The 17,705-nt window shown below is 39.3% G+C and overlaps 1 protein-coding gene across 1 annotated transcript in view; it reads left to right on the top strand.

The window, feature by feature from the left end:
- LOC106945315 (protein tyrosine phosphatase receptor type M) overlaps positions 1-17,705 on the top strand; it is a 216,781-nt gene that overhangs the window by 124,747 nt on the left and 74,329 nt on the right. Inside the window, exons 13-15 of the mRNA XM_015028913.1 lie at positions 2,719-2,755; positions 5,493-5,567; positions 7,780-7,915. Coding sequence (XP_014884399.1) covers positions 2,719-2,755; positions 5,493-5,567; positions 7,780-7,915 — 248 coding nt within the window. The remainder of the gene's footprint in view (positions 1-2,718; positions 2,756-5,492; positions 5,568-7,779; positions 7,916-17,705) is intronic.

Genomic DNA, 17,705 nt, shown 5'->3' with positions numbered 1-17,705 from the left:
TGGCATACCCCCTCACTCCATTACTGGTGTGCTATTTTCCTGCCCTTTTCTTTTGGAGCTTTGCTTCAAACCCCACACAAACTCTTGACAAACAGCGTTTAAGATGCGATCTGCAGTTAAGTGTGCAAGTTGGGGGATAACAACCGGGCTGACTAATCCTCCAGGTCATAGCTGCTGTCATCAAGTGGCACTTGGAGGGACCCTCCCCTGTGCAGCTCACTCGGTCGCGACTTCAAGAGCCCTGCCGATTGTGTCCTGAATGAGAATCACCATAAACAGCCTCCTTGAGCAACACTGGCACGTCTTTAAAGAGGCAATACAAATAACACGAGGCAGCGCTGAATCAAATTAGCAAAGTTTGCTCTTGAGACTAAAGCACTGACAGATACAAGTCAGTTTGTGGTGTGATGGGGAGGAGGAGAGTCTGTGTTGACTTACAAGTCCATTCTGAAGCTCACACACATTCATAGACGTTTATTTGACCTGTTGTTTTTCCAGGATTATGTGTGTGCATAAGAAATGGCACACATGGTCGAAATAATCCAAACAGGCTCTGAAATGTACATCAACTCCGTCAATGTTTTTATTGTTGCTTATCAACCACACAACTTTTATAGACATAACAAACACCTAGCATAATCCTACTGGAAGGTCAGAGTGATGCTTTCGTTGTTAAAACCATAAATATCAAGCATGGTGGTGGTAGCATCATGCTGAGCCACCGGGGCATTGCCCAAAGTCGCTTAAAATAAAAAAGTAGTACTTCCTCCAAATATATCAACTCCACTTCAAATCAAAATGGACAGCTCATCAAAACTGGATTTACAAAAGCCGAAAAAGCTAATATTCAGCTTCTTGTTTTAAATGCTCATATAAATTTAAAACACAGGAAACCAAAGAATTTCAGTGAAATTTACCAATTTTGATGAGAAGAGTGATCTGTCATGATGCAGTCTGAACAATACCAGAAGCTTGCTCGACAGAAAACGTGGTTTATCTGCAACATTTAACCAACAATTAGCAGGTCTGCAAATATCTGTTATAGTCTATATGGGTAATTTTTGAATGTATGATTATATTTTGTTTTATCTTTCCACATTGGAAAGAAAAATAGTTCAGGCATGGTTGAATGGTTCAATCCAGGGATCTGCAACCTGCAACTCCCGAACCAGAAATGGCTTTTTAGACCCTTCACGGTGACTCTTTGCTACGTTGACCAAAAATAATAAAGACCTGAGAAATATGTTTAAATACAAAGATAGAAAAGAAATAGCTCTTGTATTTTTTATACTATTTTTGTGTTGAATTTCTGAATTTCGATAACGGTGGTAATACAAGTTTTTTTGTTTTTTTTTTTGGTCATTAGGCTTCAAACTACGTTATTAATTTCGTTTATCATAGATTTAGTTCATTATATTAAATTAAACATTTGTATTTTTGTAACATTTTTACTTTTTTCTTTGTTCTAAAACCTGAAAATATATGTAAATGTTTAGTTCTTTGATCAAACTATAGAAAACATGAGCCATTCATCCAGTATGTGTTCATAAACTTTGATAAGCTTGCTTTTTTCTAAGGGTAAAGTAAGGTTCTTCCGCTCTTCACTAATTATATACATTAAAAATTAGGGCCAAGCAGTTCTTTGAGTTCTAAAGGTTGCTGACCTCTGGTTTAAATTAAATGGACATTCATGTTGATGGTGAGTGGATAGAAACCTCTAAGTGGAACTGTTGCTCACAGCTCTGTGCCTATAAAGGAGACATTCTGACATTTATATATTCGATGTTTTGGTTCACAGCACTCGCTTTCTTTTTTCAAGCATATGCTGTCAATAGAAGGTCCTTGGAGCCTTAATTAGTGTCTAATAACACAGACATGATTCCGTTCTGCTTCTTAGACAAACTAAGCACTTAAAGGAGGTATACGCCACATATAACTAGAATTTCTTTAGCCTTTAGCTCAAGTAAAAATCCAGTGTGACTTCTCATGACATCGCCTATAATAAAAGGACCATCTGACAGCTTAAAAGCAGCAGTAATGTTCCCAGAGATTGCATGAACGGTGCTGTATTTTTGTCCCCGGTTTCTCGTCATTAAGCCTCTTATTGCCTCTAAATGTTACCTGCTCACCGGACAGCTTGGCAGGGACGAGCGCGGGGCGACACAGCGCTCCGATCTTTCGTGGCGCATTACTCATCGGATCCCCAATTGTGTCTGTCCCTTTTTTTTCCCTGTTCACCAGACTCTTTCTGACAGCAGACTTCTCCACCAGCAGTGGAGGGCTTTCATGTATGCATGTTTTCGAAGGCTGTTGTCAGAGCAGAAACTCCACAACCTGTTCTGAGAGTCTCCCTGATGTTTCATGCTGGAGCCCTGCTTAGTGTCGGCGTCGCCTGTCACAGGGCGATGGTTTCTCCACACCGGCTGACCACCTTGAGCCGCAGACAGATCACTGTCGGTTGACAAATCAGCAGCTCAGCACCTCTAATCTGTGCTGTGGGGCCTCTCGCTTAGCTGCATTTTGTGTCACAGTCATTGAGCTCAACAGATGATAGGGGCCAGCGGGAGACTGGTCACGCTGTGTCTTTGTAACGATGGGTGCTGTGGACAGGTGTTGTTCCTGTCATATGTGTAGCTTTGTGTTTTTATAATAACCTGTGATCCTTTTCTTCTTCCGCTTTTTCTCTTTCTCTCTTTCTTTATCTATATGGATGGAAAGGAAACCAAAATTGACTGTGTCAGGGTGGCAACCAAAGGTAGGACCTGATCAGAGTTTTTTTTTTTTTATTTAACTTGCATTTGGTTTTTGAGCTTGTACAAAATAACACATTTTCAGATTGTTATGTTTGTGTTTACACTCTACAACTACGCTGCAGTTTTGTCGCATGGATTTGGATCAGTGCACAGTTTCTAGCAAAGCATTTTCTCATTTTCTCACTGCAACAGCACAAAATTTTGTAAGATTTTGTTTTTGCCGTGAAACAACAAACCTTTGTGCATTTTGGGGGTTTTTTATGTGACAGACCAATGCAAAGTAGGGCACAATTGTAAAGTGAAGGGAAAAGGATAGACAATTTTCAATTTTTTAACAAAAAAAATCTGAATATATCTGAATCAATACCATGTAGGAAAAATCTTAACTGCATTTGCAGCTCTAAGTTTTTTGGGGTTCTGCATTTTGTCACATCAGAAGACTGGAAGTTTTGTCAATTCCCCTTGGCCAAATATCTTAAGCTCAGTCAGACTGAATGAAGAGCATCTCTGAACATCAATGTTTGGGGTTAGTCTGAAATTCTCAGTTGGACTTTTGTTTGGACTTTGACTAGGACATTCTAACATACGAGTATACTGTGATCTAAACCACTACGTTGTAGCTCTGGTTGCGGGTTCAGCATCGCCATCATGTAAGTAAAGAATCTGATAGGCCAGCAGAAACACTTTACACCAGTCATATTGATGGTATGGTTCCCCTGGCAATGATTTTTATACACTTTAAAACTACAGCGACTGCAAATAAATAAGTTTACTTTCACTTGTTAAGAGTTATGGAACAAATAAGCAAAACTAAACAAGTTTAGAAGTTTAAAATAACTTAATTTCCAACATCCTTCGTGAACCCAAAATGTTGCCAAATGATTGATGCGTCTTTTTTTTCCAAACAACTTTTAATTTTTTTTAAACACCGAAAATACCAACATGGGCAAAATGTTGGTATTTCAGAGTTGGTTAATTTTCGGTTGACCGCCCAGCCTGCAATTCAGTCATAACAGCTTGGGGAAATTGCTAATCCTTGACATGTCGCTGTTTTTCTTGGATTTCATGTTGCTGTTTGTCTGCTAATTTTCCCCAACTCCTCTCAGGCCTTCACAGAACAGCCAGATTTATTTCACCAGTAAGTTGCACACTGTTTGACAGACAGTTGGTCAAGCTGGTCTTTATTTCAGGGTTTAAAGTAAATGTTATCAAAGTACAACAGCATTCAGATTTTGTTTATTCATTCTTTAATTCTGAAGGCCGTCCATCACTTTTGTTCCACTTCACAATTATCCACAGTCTTGCACTGGTCTATCATATAGAAACCCATTAAGTTTGCTGTTTGCTATAATCTGAAAAGCCCCAACGGGTAAGAATACTTTTGCGAGACACCATATTGATTGATTGAGAACATGTGTTTTTCTGTGATTTGGAGGCAGCCAGTGTGCCCGGCGAGGTCTGTAGGTACTTAGCTATGCTGGGCGAATGTCCTGCTCCTCGCATTAAGGGTGATGAAGTCTAAGCACCATTGATCTGGGAGCAAAATTGATAAGGCCAGAGGGAGTCATCGTCACAATCCGTTCTGGGTTGTGGGAGGTTCTGCCACATGGCCCGACAGTCTCATATATTGTGTTGTCTGCATTCAGTTGCACTATAGATTTATTGCAGAAGGCCCAAATGACCACGTCTACATGGGTCAATAGGCTGAGTTCAGTTCCACATACAAGTGTAAGGATCATAGAGAGCCATGTATCACCTGAAGGAAAACATTTTAGCATTCCAGATCTTTCTCACTAGGATATACGGAGGCGGATACATTTATTTGCAACCCTTAAGGATGCGTACATTTGTCCTCTACAGCAGTAAATTTATACTGAAAATTTGAATACGCCAACCTTTAATTTCAGCACATTTCATTTGGTGATGTAAGATGTTTGCCTTACATGTGGCACAATAGTTTGTATCTCACAATTCATTTCAAATGTATGCGACTGAAGCATCTTTCAAAATGTGTACTTTATTTTTCAGTCAGAAAAATAGGTTTTTATTTACAAATTCATAATTTTTGGTTTCCTGAGGCATTTTATCGTAAACAAAGGGTGAAAATTTGAAAGGGTGCCTGAGACTCTTTGTTAAGTATAGTTGAGGATCTGTGATGTTGTGGTTTTATTACTATACTCCAATGGCTTTGGCAAACGTTTTTAAGTGAACATCACCATGAATTCATTTAAATACCGATTTTACTTTAACATTAAAATCAGATGGCTTGTGTTTAGTAAACTGAAAATTGGTCATGTTTGAGTCTTTCAGTGGGATAAAGATTTAAAGCTTGTCTATAACGACAAAGAAGTTTTTCTCCTTGTAACGAAATCAAACTTTTTTTCAAAGCCATGTCAGTCCCTGACCAAAATCCTGTTGAAAACCTGTGAGGTGAGCTAAAGAGAAGCAGGAAGTGGTCATAGAGTTTTCTCTCTCTGGAAGTACCACCGGTATGACGGATTACAGAAAGGTACTTTTACAATGAACTACAGCCTCCAAACCAGTGCCTCAAATTCCTCAAATTGATTTTTCAGTATGAGATTCCGCTTCTGCAGTAAAAGCTAAATTTCTTTCTACGTGTCTTAGCTAGAGCTGCCAATCTCTTCTTTTTTTCCATATTTGATGAAACAAACTGTGGCCTCTCTCTCTCTCTTTTGTCTCCGTCCTGCATGCCGCCCTGGATCCACTGACTTTACTCAGCTGCAATACTCGTGACTCAGCTAACCACCCCCTACATCCGCATCGCGCCAGCGGCCGGAGACAACCAGCTAACAGGTCAGGCCCAAAGCCACTCACTCACACATGTGATCGCACTCACAGCTCCCTCAACGGGAGAGAAACAAAACAAATGCATGTGTGCAGTTTTTTGATTATTCTCTTGTAATTTGCATCGGAGCATTATGATTAACTCAAAGGCATTCAAAGAATTTATTTCTACCTTCATCTCCTCTGTATTAGTGGACATGAAAAGCCTGCGTGAGGAGCGATTGTTGTTTTGATTACTCACCGTAGAAGATTTCTGACAGGAGTTAATCCTGCTTCATGAATATTTCTCATTATTTTTAGGCAGATTAGGTGAGTGTTGGTTGTTAGTTGTGACAACTGCAAGCGTACACAATTATGCTAAAGAGTAACCATTCAGGATCTGCCCAGTTCCTCCTTGCTGAGCAGAGATCCTGGGTCTCTCTGCAGCTAAATCGCAGGAATAGTGGATGAACCTTCAGCTTTTTCGAAGCTCAGATGGGGATTTGACGCTGACAGCATTTCTGCGAGATTAGTGTGAAACAATGTTTGGGGACAAAATCACCTCCATCACTCCTGACATGATGTCTGTGACAGACTGGCAATCCTTCACTGTTTTGCCTAAAATTATATCTATTTTTCAAATAAATCTTGTTGATAACGGCACAACAGAGCTGAAACAATATGTCAAATTTATCCCGGGATGGATATCCACTCTTTTTTTTTTTTTTTAAGAGGGGAAGAAAATGGGAATCTCGCCTGAAGATTTGGTTGACATGACCATTTATTTTTCTAAATTTACGGCTGGTGACAAGGAATAATGGTGTTTCTCAGGTGGACGGTTGGGATTCTTCTATTTTTTTTTCTTTTTCAAGCAGTTCTTATCATTTCCCAAGAAACAGATGCTGTTAAAAAAGCTGCTTTTTAAAAGGACTCCGATCTTCTTGTGCGTCTTATGTGGGCTATCTCCTCCCAGGCTGATATTTAGTGTTTTTTGTTTTTTAAATCTTCTTGGGTATTATCTTTTCTGCCCTGCATTGTGCGTTTTTCCACAGCCTAAGAACTATTTGCCCCAAATGTGATTAACCAAGGGTAAAGTAAGTACACACTTATCTCTAGTGATGCAGCTTTGTCCACAGATTCCTGATTGTCCACAGTCTTTGGGACAGTTGGAAGTTTCTTTTAGTTTTTGCTTTGTTTTTCTTTTTTGTGTGTATTTATGGTTCTTAAATTTTACTCACTGCATCTGACTCTATGGAGAGGAGATCTCAGCTCTGCATAGCTGCCTTGTACCGGTAAAACTTTATTGCTGTCAGAAATGCGAGGAAAAAGTAATCCTTAGGTGGATAAAAATCTTTTAAAAATTCAGACCACTTGCAGGAAAAAAGTATAAAATCGGACAAAGCAGTAAAAAAAGTCAAAGGAGAACTGAACTAAACTAAACTCAGAAGGCTGTAAAAAAACTCAAGCTTAGTTACAATAAGAGATTTTATTTGCACCAACAGGCAAAAAGCTGTAGGTTCCCTGGGAGAAATTGAACTTGTTTTGTGTAGATATTCTTATTTTCACCCTTTCTGTCATGTTTTAAAGACTTCCTGGAACAGTACACCAATAATTTTACATTTCCAGTCCTGTAATAGATGTGGACTAAGCAAAGGCCTTGCCAATACTTGGACTTTATTGTCTTTATTATGTAGCATAATGTGGAAACAGCTGGGAAGTTGGCCCTGTTTCTTAAATAACTCAGTTAATGATCAGGGGTGCATCGATAAATCGTCCCTGATTTGGTTAATTTTGGAAGACAGTTGATTGGCTGATACTTAATTGGTAACTCAGGTTTCTGTAAGATCTTGATTGGTGGTTGGCTACAACATTGCAGTTGGTTAAACTATTACTAGTTATTATTTGTCCTCTTGGGGATTCCTTGTCCCCAAGCATCGCAAGTTTAGCCCAATATGATAAGGCGATCAGATGCACAGCTTTACATTCGATTACACTACAACATTGCAACTGATACTTTAGCCTACATAACTTGATCTCCATCCAAGAAATGTGGGATCCGATTATTTTTGGGCATGTCAAACATCTCCATTGTCCAAGCAAAAACAAATAAATGACAGTAATAACATTTGTTAGTCTCATGCAATGCAGTGCAGACTTTCTGCCTGCTCCGATAAAGATTCAGACATCTTAGCATGAGTAGCTAACACAGCAACGTCTCCTAACACATTGTGATGTTTTTCAGGAGCAGCCACTCACAAACCTGACGCGGTTGAGCCGGAGAAGCAAACAGACCACACTGTAAAGATTGCAGGCGTCATCGCTGGCATCCTCCTCTTCGTCATCATCTTCTTAGGCGTGGTGCTCCTCATGAAGAAAAGGTAAGCCGTTTCTTTTTGTCCTCCTTACTCATTTAAATACAATTTCAAATCTGTGTGAATGAGGTTAAACTCACTTGGAACATGCAACAAAGTAAGCATTTTATTTTTTTATTATTATTTTCCCACGTTTCTTCCTCAGAATGTTAGCATTATCAGTGGCGTCATAAAAAATTAATTTGATAATGTTGATACGGCCCATTTGCGCTGTTTACATCCACGGGATACAAGTGTGACATGAAAAATTAATCCGTTTCTACGGCGCCCTCAAACAAATGTGCAGCACTTCAGTGATACCGGAAAGGGAATAGAGGGGAAAAGATGTTTTTCGAACGTTGTGGTGTGGAGAGGAGGCGTAGAGGAGATAAGAAAGAAAATAAGATGAGAGGCTCAAAAGGAAGAAGAGCCTGGCTGCATAGCTGAAGGCAAAGTTTACATTAGCTCTTGGACCCCATGCTCTAGAGATACCCACTGCACAAATCCCACTAATCAGGGGAACTAATGCTCAGCAAATATCAGCCCCCTTTTGTGCAAAGTAAAGGTTTGAAATAACACTCTATCAGTTTTTGTAGATATTTCCTCCATAGATACGAGTTACTTTTCTGCAGAATCTTTCTGAAGTTTAGCCTGGGTTGGGTGTAAGCTGCTTTTTCAATCGTATGTCTGTAGCTCAAAGTGTCTTAAAATATTCATTTTCCTTGAATTGTTTTGTCATGTTACATCCTCAAACATCATTGTATGCTTATGTGATAGACCAGTGTATTGAAGTGAAAGGAAAATTAAGGATTGTGTATGAAATCTGAAAGATGTGACTCACTACTTTGACACCCTGAAATAAAGTCTGCTAGAAACAGACAAGTCAGAGATAAGATTGTATTAAATTGTATTAAATTGTTAGCTTAAAATGAAAAAAGTATGCCAAACCAAAACATGACAAAAATACATTGAAGTTTCTGGTTGTACTGTAACAAAATGTGAAAATGTTTAAGGATTAATAAACGCCCTGTCGTACTGTAGATCTGGTAAACGTAGACGGCTGGGAAGGCAGATCTGTGTCATTTACTGCAATATCAGCGCCACGTTCCATGTTTACTCCTGCTGGTAATATAGGTTGCATTTCCCACAGCATGGCCTGTTTGTGTAGCTCAGCAATCAGTGGGTGGGTGTGAAAATCAGCACCAAGTAATGGAATTGTTTTCAATTAGTCTTAATCAAACCGGAGATGGAGGAGACTCCGTTGGTTGAATTTTGTCTAATTTACCGTCACCAACCAGGGAATCGGAGTTGTGTTTAGACATCCGAATCACTCATTAGGCTCCAACCTCAGAGGTCAGATATGGTAATTCTCTTTATAAGTGTATAAAATGACATGTTGATTAAAAAAAGGGATTAGTTTCACTTCAGTTAAACTTCTCTGAACTTCACTTAGACCCTCCCCAACTGAACGAGACATGACTCCAAGCAATCACCTTTGCCCTCACAATCACTGGTTTACCTCCACGTGTGCCACCATATCTGATTTTGTTCATTTCTACTCTTTTTTCAAACATTAATATATTTTTACTTTTTCTTTCCTTTTCATTCCATCCCCTCCCCACCTCCTCCACCACTGCTTAAATCCTACCACCACCCCTCTCGGCAGAAGAACCTATCACTCCTACACTTACTACCTGTAAGTAACCACTTTGTGTAATGTTAGTGCCATGCTTCTCACCCACACGCTGTTTCCCTCATGCATGCAAAGAGCCATGTCATCCACCTCCTGCCCAGAGCTATTACAGAGGCCCAGCTGTAATCTCTGCTGGAAGGATGGGATACGCCACTCCAATGCATCTCCACGCTATGAGCACATCATACTGTATGTCACATTGGCACGACTTCTGACGAAAAGCAGGCGCCGCTACGCCCCCGCGATTACAAACCTGACGCTGGAATGCTGCTACTGACATAATTTCTGTTGCACTTTACAGAAATTTGTTTAAGAAGGGATGAAGCTCAACTTGCTGCCTTAATGATTGTCCAACTGCCAAACTTATCTTATGAAACGAGGATGAAAAAAAAAAAAAAATCAGTGCAGCTACTGATGCATTTTTACTGAGTGTGAATTTTTCATTCGCCTCCAGTGGTTTCATCTCTGTTGACTTGTCAAAATTGCAGTTTTTGAGGTGCCCATCACAGCGCTTTTATACTTCAGTTCTGAGCAGGACTTCACTGAGTTTGTCCGAATATTTTCCCAACCTACTAATTCGCGATAAATAAATCTGTGTGGAGCTAACCGCATTTATTACCCCAGAAATTTAAGCATGAGCAAATATTTTCACCATATTGATTAAACTCAATCTGCATGCAATCTTTTTTTTTTTTTCTTTACCCCCAACATCCTTTTTTGCTTCTGTTCAACGCATGTTTTTTTTTTGGCATTTGATGCACATCCGTGCCATTGACTCTCTATGGTTACGGTGGAGTTGTGTCTTTAGCCGGCAGGATGTGATCACAGATTAGCTGCTTTTCTACTTCCATGCCTCTAACATCATAAAACAATAGCCCCAACCGATCTTGCTTCTTCTGAAAAATACAGATGATTTGACATCACACCATTTAATGGTAAAGAAGCTTATTCTGCGGCTCTGCCTTCCCCGCCGTAGCTCGTCGGCTCCCCTCTGCACGGCCTTTGTGATGGATGCCGACTAATCTGTCTTGAGATGGGCTGTGATCAGAGAAAAGAATGGAGGCTGACTCACATCAAAGAACATCTCAGAATACACCTGGAGATAATACTACTCTGAATACTCGGCGTGTCACTCATGTTAGATCACAGCTGTCTTGAACACAAAGCCCCGATGACTTAGCGGAGTGGCGTCTTCAAAGCCACGAGCGAGCACAATGGCCATAACTGTGCAGGGAGAGATTGTTTGGCTGTCAAATAGCCAAAAAAGGAAGCATAGCATTGTTTGCTGTTTTATTATTGGATACAGATGTCCTTACTTCATGCAATTTATTGAGGAGAGCATAGGTTTATGGTTTTAAGGTGAACAACAAATGCCACTTAGCGTGAAAAGAGGAATAAGAGGGATCGGGCCTCTTTAGGCTACTGGTATTATTATATTAAGTGCTGTTCTGTTAATTTAGGAAAACATCTTCTGAAATTGAAGCATTTCTGGTTACAGTGTGGGATTTTCTCGTTCCTTCAAGATGTTTTTCAGCAGGCGTCCGCATAGCGTTTTACTTGGCACAGGACAGTTGGATGATAAAATAGAATTCACACAAAAAATTTAAAACCTACAGCTCTGGAAAAAAAAACAAGAGACCCCTTAAAATTCAGTTTTTCTGATTTTACTTTTTATAGGTATATGTTTGTGTAAAATGAACGTTGTTCTTTTATTTTATGAACTTCTGACAGCATGTCTCTGAAATTCCAAGCAAAAAAGTAACATTTATTTGCAGAAAATGAGAAATGGTCAAAATAACGAAAAAGATGCAGCTCTTTCAGACCTCAAATAACGCAAAGAAAACAAGTTCATACTCATTTAGAAACAACAATACTAATGTTTTAACTCAGGAAGAGATCAGAGATCAATATTTGATGGAAGAACCATGAAGTTTTCAGTGGGGTTCAGTGCAGTGGGCTCTTATTTTTTCCAGAGCTGTGCATGTGAAATGTGCTCAAAAAAGCAACATTTGTTTGCAACATTACTCTATTTTAATTATGATGTGAAGCAAAGAGAATGTTGCTGTGGTCTTCAAGAGAGTTCATTGGATAGAATATAAACCTTCATTTACAACAGGCTCATGTTGCTCAGGTAGAAGCTGCAGTCTCCTCTCCAACACTTACAGCACACTAACTCATTTTAAAACAGCATTACTTTAATAAGTGTAGTGGTTGGGGCTCCTTTGTCAATCAATCAGCTTAACGTTGTTTCGCAGAGCACTTTATTCCCATAAGTGTTACATGAAGTGCTTTACAGAGGTTAACCTCTTGTGGCAAATCTTATAAAACTGCTTACAACGTTAACGCAGCCATGTTGCTTGTTCATGCATGTTCTACACAAACCAGGGAGTGTAGTGGAAACACTCTAACATTAAAGGGTTCAGGGTGTGAATCAAACAGTAAAATAAGCTCAGTTAATTATTCAAAGTAGTTTAAAAAGTTTCTATCTAAAAAAAGCCAGCTGATCGGATGAGATAGTATATCGAATATTTTACTGTGCGAACTTTATCTGATATTTTGACTGACTTTTCTTTGAGTTAATATCCAAAAAAAATATTATTTGGTATTTTAGGAAAGTGTAGATAATTAGAGATGTGAAAACTTGCTTTATACAGTATATACAAATATGTTGTTTGTAGTAAGATATAACAGCGCTGAACAATTTCCATTTAACTGAACTTAAATATTTTGGGTCTACTTTGTGTGTTTTCAGACCTTGGCATAATAGTTTTACCTCTACCAACTTGTTCTTGTATCAAGTGTTTTCAAAATGTTTATTCAAGTTGCTTTGGAAAGCAAGTTATGACATAAGAAATCCTTGAGGTTTGTAAAGCTACAATCCTTCTTTTGCAAACAGCACCTTCAACTTTGTCTTTATTTTATACTGATATTGTGAAATCCAACAATCAAAAGTATTTAAAATTGGAACAAAAAAAAAAAAACATTTTGAAAAATGCAGTGGTGAACTGATCAGCAACAAGAAATTTAAAGGCCGTTGCAAATGTATTTACGTCTTTCAAGATCTGAATATGTTAAAGTGATGGCCAGAACTACAACATAAAAAGCTGTTTTATTGCATTCATGTAGATCAGGAAAGTCCAGATACACAATGTATACAATAAATATTGCATTTAAGTCTTCATTCAATCAGCCAATCAAAATTTAGCAAACATGTGACACAAACCCAAAGTTTGTGCTGCTTCATTAATTGCAGACCATCTTTTGGACTTTCTCCTGAGTCTCACCCGCAGCTCTGATGGGAACTGTGTTGCCAGTCATAAACTGACAACACGTGTATGATTGATGAAACCTATTAATGTTCCGACGCATTCATCAAAGTCGTTTAAAGCCACGAGAACATCCTACGGACGGCCAAAAAATATGCACTTTGGGTTTACCGCCAGAGGTGACTGTGAGGGCCCGCGCCCATCACAACATCAGTCAGAGCGCTCATTAGGAATGCGGTTGCATGTTCGATCAAATATATGACTGCCTTTTAATCAGGTGGCTGCACCGGCTGCTTTGCATGCTGCTGCTGGGGGACAAGAAAGATCAATTGGCACAGGGCAGGAGTTGTGATTGGGTCTTTATTCCCATGAGAACTGGATTCGTCCATCAAGCAGCAGTGAAGTTCAGTTAAAACACACTTAATGTGCCACTCTCTCAATCGGCTGTCTGTATTTTCTGGTTGTTCCTAAACTTTAGTGTATGTGATGTGGTTATAGAGTCCTTAAATGTAGCGTCGAATGCATGTTTGTTTGCCCTTTGAGATACAGAATATGTAAATATTACGTAGAGATGTAATAACTACAACTGAAGAAAAGTGTTACTAAAAGGGTAAATGAACAACCAACATTTTTAAATTTCTCATGAAATAATTTGACTTGACTGGCCACTCCAAGGAAAGTTCCCCACTCTTCCATGTTTCTGGATAATGACTGTTACTCTGGTTAAATGGAGCCACAAAGTATTACAAACTCTGACTCTTGCACTGAAAGTTAAGTAATTTCTACTGGAAACAGAGACCATGTATCTGCTATCAAGTTGACTCCTGCCTATTTGCGGTTTAGTATTTACAGATTCATATACTGACTTCGGAATGTAACTCCAAATTCTGCACGTCTAAAATATTTTCAAGACAGTGCTGAAGTACAGACACAATGCTACTGCACCTGCTATTGGCTGACATTTGCAAAGCAGCCAATCCAGGAGAGCCATTCATTTTCCTTGCTGCTGATTGGCTGTAAAAGCAGAGATAAGGAAGACTGCAAATACTAACTTCTGCAGAAGTGGTAACACAATTTATACTATGTATATTAATGCATATCAAGATATATTTGGTGTTATAACTATTAAAATAGGCAGTTATCGCTGCTTTTAGCTATTTTTGGGGCAGTTTTGGACCATAAGCCCTGTGAATATCAATGGTGCACTGTATCAACTTATTTAAAACATGTTATTTAAAATAAATTGTCAGTTTATACATACCAGGTGCTGACGATGTTTTGAAAATGAAATCATGTGTGTAAAGGCTAAAAAAAAAGATGCCTTCCTCTACCTAAAATAAGGCTTTATTTTGAAAGTGAAGAGTCTGCAATTTCACCTACATATTCCGACATTATCACCATCTTTCCATATGTCAGTTTTAATAATCACTCCCATTGCACTGGGTGACAGGAAGAGGGTTGCACTAAATGTAACAATGTTTAAGACAAAGTGCTCGAGGCAAACACCTTCATTAAACTTTACAAGTTGAACATGTGGCGAGAATTGTATTAATTGGTACAAGCCTCCAAGAGTTTTGTACCTACAAGCTCTGCATCTTGATGAGGAAGAAGAAAAGAGAAAACACCTCGAGCAGGCCAAGAGGGTGCTGAGCAGGAATTGATCTGGTTAAAAAAAAACAAAAAAAAAACAGCATTATTAAACATAAGCTGTACTATATCGTTGAGGGAGGCTGACCTACAGGGAATGCTGCTTTTACAGTGCAGTGAAAATGTATTTGCCCTTTTACTGATGTCTTTCTTATCAGTAGCTGCTTTTTTTGTTGGATTTGATTATTTTTGTCTTTGGGGAATTGTCTTTTATTCAGCGCATAATGGGATTTTCAGCCTTAAACAACCCATTTAGGGTCATGCTAAAGCACCTTAATCAGATTTAATTTCAGACTTTGACTGGACCACTCCAAATCCTTCTGCTACATAACTCAGTTGCACTTGAGCTTTGAATCGCAAAGGGAAGCTCCAACATTCTCCTTATGGATTTTCTATTAGAAACCAAAATTCATGGGTCCATCAATTATGGCTGGATGTCCAGGCCCGGAAGCAGAGAAGCAGGCCAGAACCATCAAACCATCAACACCAATTCTCTGCTGGTTTTACACAAAGGCAGGCACCTTCTAGAAAAGTTCCACTTTTACTTCAGCGGTCCACAAAATATTTTTTGGGACCCTGATGTTTTCTACATGTGAGGCCAGCATCATGTTTTATCTTGAAACTCTACCATGAATGCTATTTTTTCCCAGTTTTTCATCAGTGAAAAGTAAACACTGGCTTAAGCTAGCACCTCTTGGCAGACCTCACTGTGGAAGAGAAGCATCTTCAGATCCAGCCCAGTAGAAGACAAACTTTAAATAGTCATGGTTATTTTTATTTAAATTTGATTGTCCCAGAATCATCACTCACCGTAACTTTAGGTACACAAAAATAAAAAATATATATGCATACATATATGGTCTCTGGCATGGGCTTGTTCAAGTTGGCTAAATGTGCGCAGTTCATTTTTTCTGGCTTATTTTTTCCCTCATGTAGCACCAAGGAGGGAAGGCGCAATCCATACCTTTAAAATCCCTGCTTTAAATAATCTTCTGATTTTATTTTACTGGTTTTATTACCTCCTAAATGAGTTGTTGATGCACTCTGAGTAATTTTGGTAGCCAACCTATCATGGAAAGGTTCACCACCGTTTCACCTTTTCTTGATTTATGGATAATTACTCTCAGTGTAAATCTCTGGAGTCCCAAAGTCCTTGAAATGACTTTCCAGGTAGATAAATGTCAAAACCTCTCTCATTTGTTCTTCAGGGTTGTTTTTTTTTATCTGCTAACCTACTTCACGCTGTCAGATTGGTTATACTGGATTGATTCAGGGAACTCAGCTTTACAATAAAAGGTGATTATTGAACATTAATTTATGACTTGAAGTGAGGATGTCTTCTTCAGGTACAGAGCCAGGTTGTTGTTTTGAAGACCATTTCTCTGTTAAAACGGCTTCAGAGTATCCAGGCAAACAGGTGGGATGATTACATGGCATAGCTTAAACATGGTTGGAGGGAGGTTTGAAATAAAGCTCAGTACACACAGCCACTGAAATCCCCCCACTGAGTTAATCAAAGATGCTTCTGTTGCTCCTCCCTGCTGGACGTCAGTCAAATAAAACCAACCTGCGCCTCTGATGTTTAACCAGATCGTTTAATGAAGCCTTCTTTGTTACAATGTCACAAGGTTTAGGCCATTCTGACGCTGAAATGAGCCCCACCATGCTGAGCTTACGGTTTTGAAGCTCCTCTGTTAGAAGTTGCAGCCGCGTTAAACTCCAAATGAACAGACATCCTGGCATTCTGACAGGAAATCTGCTTGCGTTTTGTTTTGTTTTTTTTGTTTTTTTGGTGAACTCATCGAGGTCCTAGTCCAGTTCGTTTGGATTCTAGATATGCCATCTATGTCAAGTGCTGAACTGCACACATCTTCTAACGAGGATTGCCTAATAATAGTTACCTGAACTGTTGGCTCACTCTTTGCTTCTGCAAACATTTCTGCCGTCTCATTTTCCAAATGAAAATGCATGTCATTCAATTGGAAAATATCTTGTTTTATTGTTCAGCAGTTGCTACTTTAAATTTCTTGTTAAGATCTCTTTGCAATAACCAACCGCAGATATTATAAATGGGCACATTTATCAACTTAAAACAAACAATCCACTGTAAACCTCCTCTCATTCTCTCTCTCTTTGCATATCAGACTCAGTATTATGGTCTTCTATCGTTAATTTTTCTTCCCTTCCACAAATGAGGAAAGAATAGCATGCCAATTAATCTTCATCTAACACCCACAGTGCCTTGCAAACATCCTAGTATTACTGGCGCTTTCCTCATTTTTGGCACTGGTGCCTGTGCAGCCTCATTTATCTTCAGTGTTCTCGCTTCAGCTGTCACACAGGCCAGGAAAAGAGGAAATCCAAGTCTTTGTGGGAATAAGAACAGTGATACAGTTTTAAAACCAGCCTCACAATAGTTCTTAATCGTCTCCTCCATGAGTGCGCACAGTGCTGAATCAGTCTCTATCGCCCGGGGTACATGGAGCTACCCTCTCCCCTCCTCACTCCTTACTACGTTATGGAGATATAATGGAAAAAAGAGCAACAAGATTGCCATTTTGTTCCCGGCTCTAATTGCAGATTAAAGACAAAAAGTGAGTCCAGCTTGGGAAAATGTAACTACTTTGTCACCCGGCTTTCTGAAGAATGGATCCGCTATTAGCTTCACGTCGTGGCCTTCAGAGCAAATGGCTGTTTGAAGGCAGCGGGAGTCTGTTGCCATATGGCATGAGACAGTGACAAAATTGAATAAACAGAGGAGATTTGCGAAAACAAAGCAGCAGGAGAGCATCATTAGACAGCAGTTGTCCGCCAGAGAGGCTTCAATTCAGATAGGGAAAGGGGGTCATGCAGAGAGTAACAGAGTGCGAGAATCAGTGTGAGGGTTGCCATAGTTAATTTTTACACTGCTCGCTCCCTTCCAGCTACAGAGTAGCGGCAGACATCAGATATGGCTATTACTTCAGTTCTCATGCTGTTTGCTCCACTTCTTTACTGCATCGTGCATAAAACTATATAAAAATTGTCTCATCGGGTGGCACGGTAAGGCAGCGTTTATTGCCAAAATACCGTAACAATAATGTCAAAGGCTGGGGTCAGCTTCCGGAGGCTTTTAAGCAGGGCTAACGGATAGCAAATTTAGTCTTCACACTGCAAAAACCAAAATTTTACCAAGTAGTTTTTGTCTGCAAAACTAACTTACAAGTAACTT

Source organism: Poecilia latipinna, unplaced genomic scaffold (assembly GCF_001443285.1).
Source record: "Poecilia latipinna isolate Pla-1442-1.1 unplaced genomic scaffold, P_latipinna-1.0 Scaffold139, whole genome shotgun sequence".
NCBI lineage: Eukaryota > Metazoa > Chordata > Actinopteri > Cyprinodontiformes > Poeciliidae > Poecilia > Poecilia latipinna.
This window is presented reverse-complemented; position numbering and strand designations above follow the sequence as displayed.